At 47.2% G+C, this 18,814-nt stretch overlaps 1 protein-coding gene across 1 annotated transcript in view; it reads left to right on the forward strand.

The window, feature by feature from the left end:
- The first annotated feature begins 16,842 nt into the window (after positions 1-16,842).
- CUNH10orf143 (chromosome unknown C10orf143 homolog) overlaps positions 16,843-18,814 on the forward strand; it is a 36,465-nt gene continuing 34,493 nt past the window's right edge. Inside the window, exon 1 of the mRNA XM_041666732.1 lies at positions 16,843-17,144. Coding sequence (XP_041522666.1) covers positions 17,076-17,144 — 69 coding nt within the window. The 5' untranslated portion in view covers positions 16,843-17,075. The remainder of the gene's footprint in view (positions 17,145-18,814) is intronic.

An 18,814-nucleotide genomic window follows, 5' to 3' on the forward strand; every position in this document is an offset into this window, starting at 1 on the left:
GAAACCCTGTTTCATGTGCCACTAAAGCCACAGAAACCTCAAGAAAACAGTTGGCCACACATAGACATTAACATCTGCTTATAACATTGTATTATAGGGTTACAAAGTTTTACCACTGGGAGACAGTACACACAGTATCTCTGTACCCTACCCTCTGCCCTGAACTTATTTTCAAACAAGTTCTCGTGGTCAACTCACTGTGTAGGCAAAGCTGACCTTGAACTCATGGTCCTCTTCCCTCTACCTCACAAATGTTGGGATTTTTTTTTTTGTACGTGCCACCCTGCATAGTTGATAATAAATTTACTACCGTTGCTACTGAAATATGTTCTCAAGTAGCCCAGGATGGCCTCCAAGTTGCTGTGTAGCCAAGGTTTGCTGTGCTGTGATCTCCGGATTCTCCTGCCTCTACCTCCTAAGTACTGGGATTCCAGATATGTGCCCCCAGACCCAACATTTTTTTTCCTAGTAAATTTGTCTGAATCTATAGCATTAAACAGTTAGGTGGCTGACAACAAAACCTGCAGAGAACTCTTGGGAGGTAAAATACACTACAAAGGAGAAAACCGTGTTGCAGAAACAGGAGGGGACTGGCAGGAATCCCAGCTCCCTGGAGCCTAAGACAGGAGGTTCAAGAGTTTGAGGTCAGCTTGGGCTATACCATAAGCTCCAGGGAACCTGGGTTTTAGAGTGAAACCCTGCCTTAATAAAAGAATGAAAAGTCAAATACCTGTTCTGATTGGTGTTTTTAAACATTGAATTATAAAGCTGAATATGGCATAAAAAAGGCTCTCCAAATGTTCCCCTAAAGTGTGAGAGTATGCTAGCTGAATGAGAGCAGGGGTGCTAAGGGGGGGGGGTATCATCTAATCCAGCGGTTCACCACCTGTGGGCCATGACCTCTTTAGGGTCAAATACAAGATCTTCTGAGTATCACATAGTATGATTTGTAACAGTAAAAAAAAAAAAAATACAGTTATGAAGTAGCAACAAAATAAGTTTCTGGTTGGGGGTCACCTCACCATGAAGAACTGTATTAAAGGGCCACAGTGTTAGGAAGCCTGAGAACCTCTCGATACCACTGTGCCTGCTTCTGCCTGTCTCTGAAGAGCTCAGATTGCCTCTGTCACACGAAATCAGAAAACTGTAACTCAGGGAAGAGATGTTTCATAGAGTTTTGCTTTGTTTTGTTTTAAGGAGTTACCCGCTTTTTCATCTAGCAGTTTTACAAATTCTAATTTTTCTCTCTAAATGGCATTTGCAGAAAGTGGCATATACCAGCTGCAGACAGGATCACCGTTTTAGGAGAAAGAGCAGGAAATGTCCTGGGAACTCTTCAGCTGCCCTTTCCGCCATTACCACTGCTAATATTGGTAAGCCTAAGGGGCAGTAGGTGACGTCACACCTAGAAAATGCTCTGACTTCAGCACCTAAGACTAGTGAGCTTGGGATGGGCCAAGCTGCATCCTGGAAGCTAATGAACCCAGCCGTATACAGATCCATGCTGAGGGTAGAACCTTTCTGCCTCTCAGAGCAGTTACACGGGGTGCATGTTTCTCCCTCAGAGTCCCCGAAATGACAGAGTATAAGTGTTCACTGCTCAAATCCCATTTATTGCTAAGGTAGTTGCCCACCGACAGCAGTGACGACAATGCCAGGATCCCCCTTTTAACCACTGCAAACCAACCCCTCATCTTGCTGCTCTGGGAAGTCAAGCCCTTTCCTTCTGACAGCCTTAAGAAAACTCTGGTCGCTTCCAGATTCAGTGGTTTGGGTCTGTTCAGAAAAACCCACACTTAGTGTGCTGGCTAGTTTTATGTTGACTTGACCTATGCTAACATCATTTGAGAGGAAGGAACATCAATTGAGAAAATGCCTCTGTAACACTGAGCTGTAGGCAAGCCTGTAGATCATTTTCTTAATTTGTGATTGATGGGGGAGGGTCCAGTCCAATGTGGATGGTGCCATCTCTGGACTGACTGAGGGTCCTGGGTTCTATAAGAAATCAGGCTGAGCAAACCATGACCACAACAAGCCAGTAAGCAGTACCCTTCCATGCCCTCTGCATCAGCTCCTGCCTCCAGGTTCCTTTTGTCTAAATTCCTACCCTGACTTCCTTCAGTAATGAACAGTGATGTTGAACTGTGAGGTAAATAAACCCATTCTTCCCCAAGTTGCTTTTGTTATGGTGTTCCAGCACAGCAATAATAACCCTAACTGAGACACTTGGCTTTCCTCTATGCAGGTGAGTGCTCCAGATCCAAGGGGAAAAGGAAGGCAAGAGATTGGGGCTGCTTTGGACCCGTGTCCCTGTAGGGTCATTCTGGGCACTGACATCGGCTGACCTCCGCTACGAGCATCTCTTGCTGATGTCTGATGCCTTCTTAGCAGCTGGGATTTCCACCTGAGAGCCAGTGACACCTGGACCATCAGTGTCCTCTAGGGAGATGCCACCCTGTGCTGTGTGTTGGGTTTGCCTGGCCAGGAGCAGCCCCAGCACAGCAGCTGCTTCTAAACCTTCTGTAGAGGAAACAGTGAAGCTGCCCCCAGAGATGCTGTGAAGCACTTTTGGAGCATAGGAACAGGACCTGGGATGCTGGCCAGGGAGCTGGTCGTTCTTTGCCTAAGAGGGAGAAAACTTCAATGAGGAGGCAGCCAAGAAACTCCATCTCATGTCTACAAGTCAGCTATGGATGTGTGGAAGTGTACACACAGTTATGTAGGGGCCAGGAGACAATCTTATATGAAGTCCCCCAAGAGCTGTCCACCTTGTGTTTTGAGACAAAGTCTCCATGACCTGGGACTCTCCAAGTGGGCTAGGCTGGAGGGTCAATGAGCCCCAGGATCAAGATGCCTGTCTCCCCATCCTGATCCCCGGCTCTGGGATTACTAGCCCTTTACCCAGCTTTAGTCAAAGTGGGTTCTGGGAGTGGAACATAGGTCCTCCTGTTTACAAGGCAAACACGAAGAACCTTACCGACTGAGCTAGCTAGCTTCCAGCCCTCAACTGTGTGGCAAACTTGTGGGGGTGGGGGATATATTTTTCCTGGGCTGGACAATGACAGCTGATATTTACTGCTCCTAAACAGCCAAGGGAATATTTTAACCACAAGCTTTTAATGATTTGCCATGCATTGCCAAGGCCAAATCTTACTCAGCATGTATGCACCGTGCCAGGACTGTGAGGTCACAAACATGCCATTCTGCAGAGGACCATACCTGGTCAGCTGAAATGAAGCCGGAAAGTCCAGTTCCCTCCCGTGGGCAGAAATCTGTAAATTCTACTTAGAGAAGGGAGAGGCATAAAGAGATGTTGGGGGGAGCTGGGGAAGGAGAAAGCATGGTGCTGAAAAGGGCTGCCACTCAAGTAAAATGGCCAAGGTTTCCCTTCTTTTAAGAGAGACTCTTAAATTCCAATTACTCTGCCCCCCAAAGACCAGTTGAGAATAACCCCAACTGGAGGGAATTAATTTCCTTAGGAATTTCACTGGTGAGAGATTAATGGAGCCCCCCTGCCGAGCCGCGGTAAAGCTGTTAGTACAGGATTTGCACCTGAAGGATACATATTTTAATTTCAGTTCTCATGCTGCGCTAACATCTTCTGAGCTCCCATAAAAGCATAAATGAGCCCCAATGAGCCCTGCAAGTCTGCTGAGGACTGGCAGCTCTCAGCTCCCCAGGAGGAGTCTGGAACCCACTTGGCCCTGCAGGCCTACGCCCTCCCCGCACATCCTCGCGCACCCCTCCCCCGCTCATACTACCCACACAGTTTGGGCTCTTAGCTGAGAAGGACCTGACACAGGTCTCCCTCTTGCAGAGTCCTGGAAAAGTGAGGACCAGGTTGACCCAGCCCTGAGCAGAATCCTGAGGTGGTGGTGTCCTAAAGAAGCCATCCTTGTTCATGCCCAAGTACATCCATACCTTGTCTGAGCTAATAATGAGGGTGCCCAGAGGCTGAGGTCCTCCCATGGCCCCTCCAGAGAGCCCTGGTATTTTTTACCCCACAATGGATCTTGGGAGGCGGGTTTCACCAAACCATGTAGATACATTGGACACTGGTTCAACCATGAGGCCAGACTCCTTCTCCTTTACCCATGGCCGCTCTGGCAGTCGGATTGTTTGCCCGCCACTCTGATAGCCATTTTTGTAGTACAGAAGTGGAAATTGGCTATGAGCAGTCTCTGGACCCTCAGGAGGAGGAGGAGCTCCATCCAGGGACAAGACAGCCAATTTCCTCACTCCCTTCTTACCAGAGGTGCTTTTATTGGAGCGCTCGATGTATAGGCTTGCTATAAAGGTTGTTTATGCTGTCATAGCTAGATGTTTATTGGTTATATTTCTGCTGCACTTGCTTGAAAAATAATTATTTCCAAAGAAAAGAAGAATTGCATATCCAGTAAACTAAATAAGACTCACTGTTTATTAGGGACCTCTGACAGCTCCTCAAACGCAAACAAACGAAAAAAAAAAGGCTTCCGAGCAGTGAATGGACAATTTATGTGCGAGTTTATTTGTAAAACAGATTTCAGGACATACTTCATCTTGGCTGTGCCAATAAAATGTGTTCCATTTCTTTTCAGGAGCGGGTGCTGTCTGCTGCCGTCACATAATCTGCTTTCCCCTAAGAAGGTAAAAACGGGCCGGATGAGCAGGCATATCCTCCACCAGGAGCGTGGGTTGAACAGTCGGGCTGTTATGGTGAGGACTGAACGATCAGATCCCCAAAGGCCAGCTCAGAAAGAATCCATCAGTGAGCACGCAGCTCAACCATCTTAACTCAGCTGCTGCTGTTTCCACAAGTTCTTCAGTTAAAACCATTTTAAACTTGGTTTTTAACGGTATACAGTTCTTCTGTCCCCAGCCTGAATCCCCTTCTCCCCTTCCTACCCAGGCCCAGGAGGAGCTGGGTGGGGTAAAGTCAGTTTCCAAGCGCAGGTGACGTCAGCCTTCTCTTCGGACTGGAGAATGCATCGTTGACTGGATTCTCTAAGTCAACTTAGAGAGCCCAGAAGAATGAACACAAACCGCTCCAGGGCTCTGTTGATCCTTGCTCTATGTCCTGATATATACATATATCAGGTTTTGTTTTGTTTTGACCTACAAAGCTTGACTACCTTCACTGACCTTTCTCACTCCAATCAGCTATGTACTTGTGATTTTCTAAGTGTCGCCAGGTCTGGACTATGCATTCAAAAGCAATACCCGCAGAGGGATGGGATGGGTATGTAAGAGAAGGAAGAAAAACTCTTTGCACAATCACTGACATGCACATTTTTGCACACATAACTACCTTTCAGGAGTCCATGCCCAAGGGACCACCCAGACACGTGGTTCAGGACATCGCATTGGCCTGAGCATGTAGAAGTCTTTAGATGCAGCTGTGTATCCTGTCTTTTCTGAATCAGAATGTTTCCCATATAAACAGTGTACAATGTATTCTCCGAGTTTTTTGAAAGTTAATATTCTGTTCTTCTTTGCCAGTCTTGTTTCTTTCTTTCTTTCTTTTTTTTTTTTTAGACTGAATCTCATTATATAGCCCTGGCTTTCTTGAAACTCGCTGTTTAGAGTGGCCTGACTTCAAACTCATAGAAGTCTCCCTGCTGCTGTCTCCCAAATTCTGGAATTAAAGGTGTGTGCTAGCGGCAATTTTTGTTTCATTTCTATGAAACTAAGGACATAGGTGAACCTGCCTGCGTCACAGGCAATAGCTTGTGTTATGGCTTGAGTCAGAAGTTTCCCAAAACTCTATTGCTGGAGGTGTGATGAGTTGCCTGTTCATGGGCTTTGGGCATTGGTTGGAATAACTCCTGCATGGATCCCATAGATGATGCATTATTGAGACGTGGAGCCCAGAAGGGGGAGTGTTCAGTGGGAACGTGCCCTGGAAAGATATACCTTATTCCTGGTTCCTTTCTGCTTCTTGGCTGCTACAAGGTGAGCTGCTATGCTCTGCAGTGCCCCTGTCCCTACCATGATGCACTACCTCCCCACAGGCCTCACAGTGATGACAGGCCTTACAGCAATGGCCCCAGCAGACCACAAAGTTCAACCCCTGAAAAAGAGAGACAAAAGAAATCTTTCCTGTTTGGATTCTTTTTGCTCAGGTATTTAACATAACAGAAAAACACAAAATAACATAGTCTGTGAAGCCAGAAGTAATTCCTTACAAGACCAAGAGGCTCTAGCCCCCTCATAGATATCCTTAAAGATATTTAAGAGGAATACACCACATGCACACATGCATGGACACTCGCACACACGCTACATGATTCTCTATGTAGCAGATGCTGTCCTAGCCTGGAAACCAGACCTGCTGAGAATGAATTAAGTCCATGACCTCAGCATCATTGCCATATTTTTCAAACATCTGCTACGCCCACAAGGGCTTCCTTCCTAATATACAAGAGGCATTTCTCTTGGGTACAAGGAGAGAAACAATGACTTCCTTTTTCAGTCCTAGTGCTGGAACCCAGGGCTTTAGCATCCTAGGCAAATACTCCATCACTGAGCTACAAATCTAGCCTGTGAGATAGGTCTTACCAAGTTGCCCAGAATGGCACTGAACACATAGCATTTCAGACTTGTGCCACCAAGCTCAAGGAATACTGATCATTTGCTACTTTTAATCACTGTCATCTGAACTCCTACTCATCCTGAGCTCCCGAGGAGTCTGGTGGACAGAGTGGGCAGGAATATGTGGTCCTTAGCCCTCGTCATGCAACTCCATGGCCTCTGAACAAGGCAGCATGGGCTGAAGAAAGTGTGGACGCTCAGGGAGGCCGTGTCGTCAGATGACCTGGGCAAGCATCCTGTTAGATGATCTGGGAAGTGTTTGGACCTGCCTCACCCCCAAAGCATGCCTGTGGGAAGCTCTCTAGACTGGAGCCCCACCCTGGATTTAAACAGCCAGAATGTTTTCTGTGGTTTTGTTCTGGAAAACCACTACTGACAAAGTTCCTTCTGCAAGAACGCAAAAAAACAAGCACCAGGCAAGATAGCCCAGGCCTGTGACCTCAGCTGTCAGGTGGAGGAGGTAGGAGGATCAGCAGTTTGAGGCCAGGGCAGGTAACATGAGGCCTTTTCTCAAAAAAAAAAAAAAAAAAAAAAAAAAAAAAAAAAACCAAAAAACAAAGAGGATAAGGGCTGAAAAGATGTGTGGGTGGATGGGGAGCTCCTGCTCCTGCTGCTCTTTAGAAGACCTGCCTTCACGCCCCAGCACTCCTACCGCTGCCTACAACTGCCTCCACACAGACACATAAAAATACAAAGCATTTTCCTCTTTAATGAGCAGAAAGAAAAGACTCCTTAAACCCTTCTAATCCCACTCAAAAGGAAAAGGCAGGAGGGTCAGGAGTTCAAGGCCAACCTCCATCACGCAGTGAGTTTTTTTTTTTTTTTTTTTTTTGGTTTTTCGAGACAGGGTTTCTCTGTGGTTTTGGAGCCTGTCCTGGAACTAGCTCTTGTAGACCAGGCTGGTCTCGAACCCACAGAGATCCGCCTGCCTCTGCCTCCCGAGTGCTGGGATTAAAGGCGTGCGCCACCACAGCCCGGCTCACGCAGTGAGTTTGAAGTCAACCTAGGCTACAAAAAATGGGGGAACCCCACAAAGCCCAGCAAGAGAGGAAGGGAAGAGGTGGGAATTTTAAGAATATGCATCTCTAATAGCCCCAGAGTATGTCTAAATAAATGAACTGCTATATAATAGTGTCACATTCTCAAGACAAAGTTGCTTATTTCCTGAAAGTTACACACCCCTAGATGGCTCGGAGGTGCACCTGAGCGGGAGACTTGCTGGGGAACAGGGTTTTGTTTAGCCCAGGAAATGTTTCAATCAAACACATCACTGTCACTATTAACAATAGTTACCTTTCAAGTCTTCGAGACAGTTGGGCAGGGAGCCCAGACAGGTGAAGCTGAGGGTCAGAGCAGTGTCCAGCCCTCTACAGTGTCTAGAGCCAGGACAGTGATTGCTTCTCTGATCATCACATCCCTCAGAAGTCTGGCTTTGAGCAGGCAGCAGTTGCCCTAGCAGCGGACAGCAAGAGGCTCAGAGCTGCCTGCAGCCTTGAGGGGTTCAGGAGCCTGCTGCTCAGCTCCTCTCTTCCACACGAGAGCCGCATCTGGCCCCATCTTCTAGACAGTTTTGTTTTGGAGACTGAAACCAGGGCTCTGAGCACACAAAGAGGCAAGTACTCTACCACTCAGCTATACTCCCAACCCCATAAGCGCTCATCATTCAATTTGATGAGTAACTATGTCTTTTGTGTTTTTAAGATTTATTTTATGTACGGGTGTTTTTCTTGCATGGACTGCCTGTGCACCATAAGCCTACCCAGTGTCCTTGGAAGACAGAGTTCGATTTTTCTGGGATTGGAGTTACAGAGGATTGTGAGCCTTTATGTGGATGCTGGATCCTCTGGAAAAGCAGCCAGCACTCTTAACCACTGAGTTGGCTCTCTAGCTCAGTGTTTTTCAGTTATGTGCATGTTGGGGGGGGGGGTGCACATGACTTCAGTGCCCTCAGAGGCCGGAGGCATTAGATTCCCCCAGAGCCGGAGTTACAGGCAATTGTAATCCATTTGATGTGGGTGCTGGGACCTGAACTCAGGTCCTCTGCAAGAGCAGTACAGGTTCTTAATGCTGAGCCGTCTCTTCAGTTCCCTGGCTTTGTTTCTTTGTTCCAAATTCTCTGACTATCTTCCTGGACTAATGGAGACCAAAAGAAATCCCACCAATTTGACAGAAATCTTTATTTCCCGAGTTCTCCACCCTGTAAATCACCGCGCCTGCACCAGAGTGACACCACAAAGACCAGGCACCCCCTTGGGGCAGTGAGTCACAGATGTATCCCCGTCACCCAGTCTTCTCTCCTTGAGAACTGGGTTATTCTATTACCATTCCCTACCAGAGCCGTTATTATTGGGTGTAACTGTATTTATCCTACAGAAATATGTCCTTTTACGATGGGATATAAATATTAACTAACAATGTCTGGCATACCTGGTCACCAGCACAGCTGGGAGAGGTGGGAGTCTCGGGGAATCTTGAGGCCCAGCCTTACCCTTAAATGAAATGTTCTGTTTCAAAAGATGCTTGCGGTCTTTAGCATTATTTAGCAATCTCTTCAGGAAAGGTTCATCTCTTTCTTAGTTATCTGAGATGCGGAATGTGGCTTTGCACGTCTTTGATTTTGCTTTATAATTTCAAAACAGTCAGGAAATACTGCATTCTCTGGCAATCAATTTATTTTGATTGATAAAAGGGGTTAATAAAAACTCCCTTAGAAATAAAAGGAAGGTGAATAGCAATATATCTTTCATGGTGCCTCCTCTCAGCTGTGCATAAAGAGAGCAAGCTCTTTACTTCCCCTCAATAAGTCTTCTCCCCTTATTTTCTATACCTAGTGAGTCATTTATAATCCTTATTATTTCCAACCCACATGCGAACACAGCATCAGTCATATTTCCACATGCTAGAGCTTTTCCTTTCCTATGTTGAGAGAGCCGAAAGGCAAAAACACCCCATAATTTATATGAAAATGCGTGCCCAAAATGCATTATCCAACATAACTAATGTGACTTCAGATCCTTGCAAGTGAAAAAAAAAATTTAGGACAAAATATAAAACCTTGGGCTAAAGTTCCCATCTATTCCTAAAACCAAATCTAACCCAGAAAGTGCATGGACATGTGGCATTTGACAAATGTCACCCAGTGATTAAAAGCAGGGCTAGGTTAAAACGAGATATAATTAATACAGTCCACTCAAATATGAAGTTATCGATTTTGGAAGACACATTTTATAACTGATTGAGAGTCTTGCTTTTTGACAGCACCCATGGGGAAAACATGAGGTGACAAGCCGCGGAAGGTTCGCTCCCTGTGTGTACTGAGTGTCTACTGTGAGGCTGTGGAGGGGACGTTAAATCTGAACGGTTTGGGGGTCACCTTGCCAAGCACGTTTACAAAGTTAGGAAATATTTTAGGGAATGAGCTAACTCGCCAAGGTCTTCAAGAGCGTGGAAACGCTGTGGGCTGTTGGTTTTTCTGAGGTCTGGCTGTGATGAAATGTTCCTGGGTCATGAGGAGCGCGGGTAAACATTGTATGGAGTCTTGCCAGAAGTGAAAATAGCTTCAAAGCTGAGCTGGTTAGTGGTTTGTCAACTTGACACAAGCTAGAGTCATCTGGGAAGGGGGACTCTCAGCCGAGGAATTGCCTCTATCAGATGAGGGGGCATTTTCTTGATTAAGAATTGATGTGGGAGGACCCAGCACACTGTGAGCAATGCCACCACTGGGCAGGTGGTCCTGACTTGGACAGCAAAGCAGGCTGAGGAAGCCAAAGGAGCAAGCCAGGAAGCAGTAATCCTCTGTAGTCTCTGCTTCAGTTGCTGCCTCCAGGGTTTTGCCTTGAGAACCTGCTGTGGCTTCCTGGGAGGTGGGAGTATAAGCTGGGAAAAACAAAAAACCAAAAACAAAACAAAAAAAAACAAACAAACAAAAAAACCCTATGCTCTCCTAAGTTGATTTTGGTCATGTTGTTTTATCACAGCAATAGGGAGACAAACTGGAACAAAAGACAAGACAGAAGGCTCACAGGAAGAGGTCTAGCACTTTAGAGATTGAGGCAGGAGGATTACCTAAATTCAAGGTAGGCTGCAGTGTGAGACACTGTCTGGGGGAGGGGGAAGTAATCTAAAATGGCACAGGAAGAAAGCCATGCCCTTCCTCAGCACAAGAATACGGCTGATTTAGAAGCGCAGCTTCAGATCTAACCCTCTGGGATGGAAAGACTTTGCACTGGGAGAACAGAACCAGAGACTAGGCTGGAACGGAACCCAAAGTGTGAGGCCACCAGAGTGCATCCCAATCAGTTTCCATTTAGCAACTTTTGACGGTATGTGTGCATGTAAGATGCAGTAATAAAGACCAGCTCAGGCAATGCCATGTCTTCTCACCTAATATTCTAGCAGTATCTGAGCCACAGGATGCATAGGATACAAAGAGCGGACCAAAGATAAGACCCATGGAGTGAAGTGGAGCCGGCATGCAAGGGCTCCTGGTCGCTGAAGCACTGGTTAGCTCCAGGCTTGTGAGGAAGGAACAGGGAGCAGGGCAGAGAGGAAAACTCCCAGTGGAGAAGTCATTCCTGCCCTGGGACCCACTGCTGGGACTTGCAGCTCAGTAAAGAGGCTCACCTTGGCCTGGAAGCCCACAGAACAGCAGGAAGTAGAAAAGGGATATAGTTTACAATCTGATATGTTACTTGATCCTTCTGCAGCCTGGGCATCACACCTCTGTGCCTCAGCTCCTTCCTTTCCCCCTTCCCACCTCTTCTTCCTTTCTTTTAGAGACACAGTATGGTCTCAGACTCACTGCACAGCTGACGATGACCTTGGACTGCTGATTTCCCCCCTCCCCCCTCCCCTCCACTTTCTAGTGCTAGAATTACAGGGGTGCCTGGTTTTTTTTGTTATTGTTGTTTGTTTGCTTGTTTGTTGTTGTTTAAATCTAAACAGTCCTGAAGTGTCATGTGCAAACATAGTAAGTTAAAGATCCAAAATGAGTAACAAAGCATCCATTTGGGAGAGCTCCTTCCTGAGTGCCTACTGGCCCTGGCCAATGGGAAACAATCAGTCTGGGAAATGAGGGGGAATTAAGGACACAGGACCCTCAATCATTAAATGTTGCGGGAGGTCCTCCCTCCTCCAGCCTATAGCCGCTGAGATACCAGCCCATTGGGGCATGGTCTCTCTCCCTTTAAAAAAGAGGCCACTTCCCTCTCCTCTCTCTCTTCACTTCCTGCTCCGCCAGCGACTAGACTCCCTGGTTGCGCAGAGGGCTTATGGTGATCTGTAAGTTTTTTCCCCCTTTAAATAAATACCACCCTATTAATCATAATTCCAAACTGGTGTGGCATTGTTTGTGACTTACGCCTTCAATTAAATAGGAAAACTACTGCATGACGACCAGTATCAGAGAGCCGAGATGGGGCCACTCAGAGGACTGGGGTGGCTGCTTTAGGTTAGGTAGTCAGACATAGACAGCTCCTCTGAGGAAGGGACATTCGATTAAAAACGTAAAAAATGATGGAGAAGATCAGGTGCCGAGTAGAGAAGGGAGACATTCTCAGGAAATATGGTGTCACCGTCATATCTCTAGAAACTGCAAGCTCCAAGGTAAAATAACTTTATACTGAACACCAAAGAAGAACTGAGAGAAGAGAGAGGGTGAGAACATTATTAAATGCCCACCGCAAGCCAGACTCCACGCTAGTAGACAATAAACATGTTATCTTTCACCTCACAGTAGGAAGGGCCGAGGTGGCAACCCTTTTTCCAAGAGTCATTGGAATTTGGGGTGACTTTGCAAGGGAGCTGTATGCAAGTTTTCACACACACACACACACACACACACAAACACACAAGATATCTCAGTGGGTGAAAGTAGTTGCTGTCTAAGACTGAAGACCTGAACTGGATTTCCAGCAGCCATGGTAGAAGTAGAGAAGCTAGTACTGAAAGCAGTCCTCTGACTTCCACACATTTGTGGGGACACTCACCTGATTCATACACATATAATAATAATAATAAATAAATAAATACATATACAAACATTCAGACATGGAGATTTAAATGAAAACGAAGACCTTGGATGGATAGATATTTTTCCAAAGAAGATAGCCAGATGGCCAATAAGCACATGAGATGATCAGCTTCGTTAGTTATTAGGGAATGAAAGGAAAACCATTTGGATTTATAGCATTACTGCCATTAGGGTGGCTGCCTGCAAGAGTGCCAAGTGTTAGATGACAAATGAAGAAATGGAAACTTTCATGTGTGGTTGGTGGGAACGGAAAACACTGCAGCTGCAACCAAAAATTGTGTTTCCAAAAGAAAGAAAGATCAATTACCCACGAGCCAGCAGTTTTTGTTTTTGTTTTTCTAGAACTATACATCAGGTAACTGAAACAGGGGGCACCCATGTTTCTAGCGGCATTTTCCCACAAAATGGAAAAAAAAACAAAACATGGAAGCAAGCCAGCTACCCAGTAATGGATGAAAGCATACATGCCGTGTAATTGACCCGCAGTGTGGTTCTGCCTCAGGAAGGAGGGAGTGTCAACACGCGCTACAGCGCTGATGATCTCAAATTTATTCATACCCAGCAGAGCCACTACAAAGATCCAGATACTCTTGACTCCACTTATGTCGGGTCCTGAGTCTAGTCAAACTTACAGATAGCCTGGCATGATGGTGTACAACTGTAATGGCTACACTTAACGAGGTAGAGACAGGAGGATCACTGTGAGTTTGAGGCCAACCAGGACTCCATAGTGAGGCCCTGTTCCAAGCCACGCACACCCACTAACTTACAAAGACAGTAGAAACGTGGGTGGCAGTGGGAGCAAGTTTTGTTTTTTGTTTTTTTGTTTTTTGAGACAGGGTTTCTTTGTTGCTTTGGAGCCTACACCAACACCAAACACGAAAGTTTAAGAGAGAGTTTAACTAATAGGAGAGCTCTAATACACGTCTAAGATGACCAGTGTTTTGTAACTATCTGAGCTGAAGTCCATCTTCCTTTCATTTTAACAGCACTGGGGACCAAACCTGTGCAATCGCCGAGCAACATCTCCAGCCTTTCTACATAAACCCCCTGTTGTACCTAGTGTATGGAGTACGGAGCGGGGAAATGGTTTCGGAGTTGGATCAAGCATATTTTTTTTTCTTTTGGTTTTTTGAGACAGGATTTCTCTGTAGCTTTGGAGCCTGTCCTCGTTCTGTAGACCAGGCTGGCCTCAAACTCACAGAGATCCACCTATCTCTGCCTCCCGAGTGCTGGGATTAAAGGTGTCCACCACTGATACCTGGCAAGCATCTTGTAAAGAAAAAAAAGCAGGCTCAAAATGGAGCTGTTCCTAAAAGAGTCCAGGACCCGAGACACTTATGTCACTTATCTGTAAGACCTGACCCTCTGAGAGGTCAGCAGGGAGTCAGATAGCTCTGAGCAGATGAGATTTCATTCACACTCCTATAAGAAAGGGATCTTGAGTCTTGAGGCAGCATGAGCTGGGGAAAGATGTCTACCGTCCCCCACCCACATCAACCCCTGAGACAGGTGGGAGAGCTGGCCCTGAGGTCACAAGATTGGGAAAGTTGTTCTTGCCCTCTCCGCCACCATCTGTAACACTTGGGAGAGCAGGCCCTGTACCTCACCTGGGCAGTTCAAGAGAGTTAACCCTGTTGGTGGAGGTGTGGGGAGCCAGTTCCAGAAGCTGTGAGCATGGGAGAGCTGTTCCCACTGCTCCACTGTCTTGTGAAGAAATGGGTAGGGGAGAGATGCCATCCCTCCCATCAACACCTGAGGCCTTGCCACTCATAAGCTGCAGCACCCGGGAGAGTGGCCCCAACACCCTATCTGGGTCACACAGTAGAGCTGACTCTTAAGGTGTGAGTATGGGAGAACTGACCCAGAGAACGTAAAAGCTGGAGAACAAACTCCACCTCTTGCTCATTGATGCAAGGGGTTAACTAGTCAGGGCAGTCCTGGAGAGATCACCTTGGTGGCAAAGACAGGGGAGAGCTGGTGTGCTGACCAACCCTGCAAGTACTCAGACCCAGAACCAGGGTTATGTGTTGGCAGACTCCAACATCCACCCCATCTGTGACCTTCTGGAGCACAGGGGTGGGGGCTGGGATGGAGTCAGTCCTGTGGACACGGGGCTGCAAGAGCTCCACAATACAGGGCAGCAATGAATGTCCAGAAAGAGTCCCAGTGAGGGCCCAGTAAAAATATATGGATAAAGGGGTTTACTGTGTGACTCACTGTGTCATACTGTAGCTTCCATGACAAGATTTCCCCCTTCTTCCTTTTTCCCCTTCTTTTTCTCTTAAATTTTATTTTGTTTTATTTTGAGGTGGGGAGGGAGATGGGTGGGATTGGGAGGCATGATGTGAAAGACACAAAGAATAAATAAAAAAAAGAAAGGGAATCCTGAACAATTTGGTATTCTCTCGTTGTTGCTGCTTTCTTCCTTTTAAATATAAAGGTTTATTTTTATTGTTCTTAACTAGACATTTTTTGAGGGGGTGTGTATGTGAGTGCTGGCCCAAGACACTGGATCCCCAGGAGCTGGAGTTATACGCAGTTGTGAGTCAGCTGACATAGGTGCTGGGAACTGAACTCATGCACTCTGCATGATACTCTTAAGCAATAAGTCATCTCTCCAGCCCATGAATTTTGTTCTGTTTTTCAAAATTGTGTCTTACTATGTAATAATCTTGGCTGGCTGGAATTCCCTATGCAGAAGAAGAGATCTGCCTGTCTCTGCACCCCAAATGCTGGGGTTAAAAGTGTACACCACAAGCCCAGCCCTGTGTTTTGTTGTTGAGACAGTTTCTAGTAGTTCAGATGAGCCTCCAACTCACTGGGATGATGACCTTTGACTCCCAGTTCTCCATTTCCCTTTCTCCCCTTTAAAATTCCCTTCTAACTATTCTGTTTCTTTAGAGAATGCTGATTACTACACTAGGCAAGAACTCCAACACCAGAGAAACACTGCCCAGCCTCTTTAAAAAATTCAAGACTCTGAATTCCTAAACCACAGCTGGTGGGAAGGGTGTGTGACACAAGATTGTGCATAACCAGTGTCAGTGTCTGGCTAGGAACACTGAGGAGTGACATCAGATCTAGTGAGGGCTTGGCTTACAATAGAGGCAGCCCAGGTACTTTATTATCATTTTAATTAATTAATTTATTTATTTATTCGAGGGAGGGTCTTTCCTTGCAGCCCTGGCTATCCTGGAACTCTCTACTTAGACCAGGCTGGCCTTGAACTCACAGAGATCCACCTGCCTCTGCCTCCCTAGTGCTGGGATTATAAGCATATGCCATCATGCTCAGCCTGCAAAGTTTGTTAAAATAGGTAAACATCTCCCAGTCCCTTATCAGTAGCTATTGTTGTCTCTTACAAGGAACAGAGGTAAGAGAGCCACCTGGAGATCCTGCAGCAGCAACCGAAGGAGAGCTTCATGCACTCATAATGATTTCCTGCATTTCTATGTATTCCATGTTGGTCTGGAACTCAGAGTGCCTCACAAGAGAAGTGTGGAGTGTAGCCAGGGGCGATACAGCTCAGAAAACGTGTTGTTAAAACCCACTTTGCACAAACATTGCCACCAGCGGTCCTCCTGGTGATGTGAATGCTGTTGTCACCCGCTCCTTGAAACTAACACTGATGAAGAACTGGAAAAAGGCACCCCACAGCCTAGCTCCTAGAACTCTGCTTCAATCAACCTTCTCTACTTCTCACTGATTCAAACTAGCTCACGTGCTCACTGCTAACCAATCACTGCCAAAGTACTGACCCTATTTTATTTGTCAATAAAGCACAGGGGGCTGGGAACTTTACAGTTCAGAGCTTTGCAGTGGAGCCCAGAGGGAGGAAGAGGCTGGCCTAGTCTTCAAGAAGTCGGTGTGCAACCTTCCGCATAGCCGGGGCTTGGAGCCGCACTCCAACCCCAATGCCTGTGGCTGTTCCCCCCGGGCCTGCTCACGACAAGTCAGAAAAAAAAAAAAAAAAAAAACCCACTACAGGTCGCTACCCGCAAGGTCGAGACGAAAATTCGCGTTTTCTCGCACCACGGAGCAAAACTAGCCTTACAGCTTTCGGACCTCAACTCTCGGGGAACCGCCCAGTGCAGCTTTAGCCATGCCGATTGGTCTGAAGATCCATCTATCAGGACTGAGTAACCAATCACAAGGGAGAAGAGGCGGGCGCGCCTCCCGCGGACCAAGGGTTGCAAAAGTTGTAGATAATGAACAAACGACCTTTGGGACTGACTCTGTGAACAGAATACAAGCCAGTCACAGCCAGGCGTCGACCTGTGGCGGGTGAAAGAGTCCCTGTACTTAGGGACGTAGGCGACTCGGGTTTCAGCTACTCCTGCCTGCAGCCCTCGGTGGGGCACAATCTGTGCCCCGCAGGCTACGCCCCGCATCTCCTCATTGGCTTCTTCAGGCACGTGGTAGGGTGGTCCCGCCTCCGGGTGGCCTGAGAGGCGGCACGCAAAGCCGCATGGACAGCTTGGCGCCGGGCCGATGGAGACGACGAAGGATCGAGGAGCCGCCGGCCGCAGGGGACTCGGTAAGCTCCGGGCGGGGCGCGAGCCGAGGGAGGCGGCGCCCAATCTGGCGCGCGGGCGGCTAAGGCGTGGCCTTTCCGGACGCGGGCTGGCTGGGCGGCGGAAGCCCGAGGCGGGGCCGGGGGCGGGGCCAGGCAGAGGGCTGTCCCGCCCCTCCAGCTGCGCTTGCGCACAGATGCCTAGTCGTGTGCTCCTTGGCCAAACCGTAATATCGTGTTAGGGAATTTATGAGTCACAACCTGTGCCATAAGTCCGATCTAGCCACCATTCTCAATAAGCAAATCGAAAGAGCCAAGTTAAAAGTAGAAAGCAGAAAATTATTTGTTGCAGCCGCGTTGGAAGAGGGACAAAGGGATCCAGGGAACCACGCCAAATTTGACTTTGGAATTCTGAAGTGAGAGTAAAGGTGAACTAGAGCGCCAAGAATATCTAAGCAGTCCGTGTCAGAAGTGTGGCCCGGCCAACATTGGCTCATCATTGTCGTCTTGTGAGGTAGTCTGACAGGTTAGAACTGTGTGAAATCTCATCCCTGAGACCCCTTCTCCCTTGGTCTGGGACTCTTTCCTTCTCCCAGCATGAGATTCTTAGGGAAATACTCCTGTCTTTGGGGTCCGTTGTTTGAATAGTCTGATAGATTAAGAGTTGAATTTCTCAGAGTATCTCCATTTCTGCCATGTCTGTTAATGGAGGATCAGTGTGAAAGCCCAGGTGCTCAGAGTCAGTCTGTCGCAGGCGTCTAACTCCACCCCCAAACCTTGGGAGAGGGCCTAGGGGAAAGTAAGCAGTGGAGGGTAAATGCAGGCCTCTGTGTCACGTATTGCTCAGGAGCCCAGCCTGTTGCATCACCTCTCCCTAGATCTCACTAGGGACCTGCACAAATTGAATTACAACCAAAAAAACCCCAAGCCCGAACAAAACGAAAACAAAACAAAAATCAACTCGCTCAATGTGTTAAGTAAGTTTATGGTTTAGTTGCGCCTCATTGTGGAACAGAAGTTTGAAGGAGGCAATCTCTCAGTGGAATTGTGCTCGCCTCTGCTTCTCATGCAACTGAGCAATTCTTCCTCAGTTCTCACCTTCATTTATTGCCTCTATTGTTTTGAGACAGAGCCTTCTCCAGTTCAGGCTGGCCTCCAGTGCCAGCGTTTATGCAGCCCTAAATGACCTTGTCTTCCTATCCTGCTGCCTCCTCCCAGAGCTGGGGTTACAGGCATGCACCCTTAAAACTGGCTCCAGCATTTTATTTTTCTTGCTGCCCCCGTGCTGTAGGCTTGTGCATATTGATGTGTCTTTCCAGTTAGCACAGCGATGTTACTTTTACTTGCGGTTTTGTTTTGAGAGAAGGCCTTTCTATGTATTCCGCATTGGTCTGGAACTTTCTTTGTAGCCCAGGCTGGTTTTGTACTCTCATTGCTTTTTCCTTTGTCTCCCCAGTGCTGGGTTTATAGACACAGCCACCATTCCCACCTGCAGGCAGCTTTGAGGTTTGTTTGTTTTGTTTCTACAGTGAAGCAAGAATGGCTAGGGTAGGGGTGGGGTGGCTCAGTGATAAAGCAAGTACTTAGTATGCACAAGGGGGCCCATCAGAGTGGGAGAGGATTTCTGCTACCGTGACTCTGATAAGGAACTTCTGTAAGAAAGTGTGAAGAAGGGGCCTGGAGAGATAGATCAG

The sequence above is a fragment of the Microtus oregoni genome, unplaced genomic scaffold (genome assembly GCF_018167655.1).
Source record: "Microtus oregoni isolate MIOR12 unplaced genomic scaffold, Mior012 000016F_ref0000370, whole genome shotgun sequence".
NCBI classification, from domain to species: domain Eukaryota; kingdom Metazoa; phylum Chordata; class Mammalia; order Rodentia; family Cricetidae; genus Microtus; species Microtus oregoni.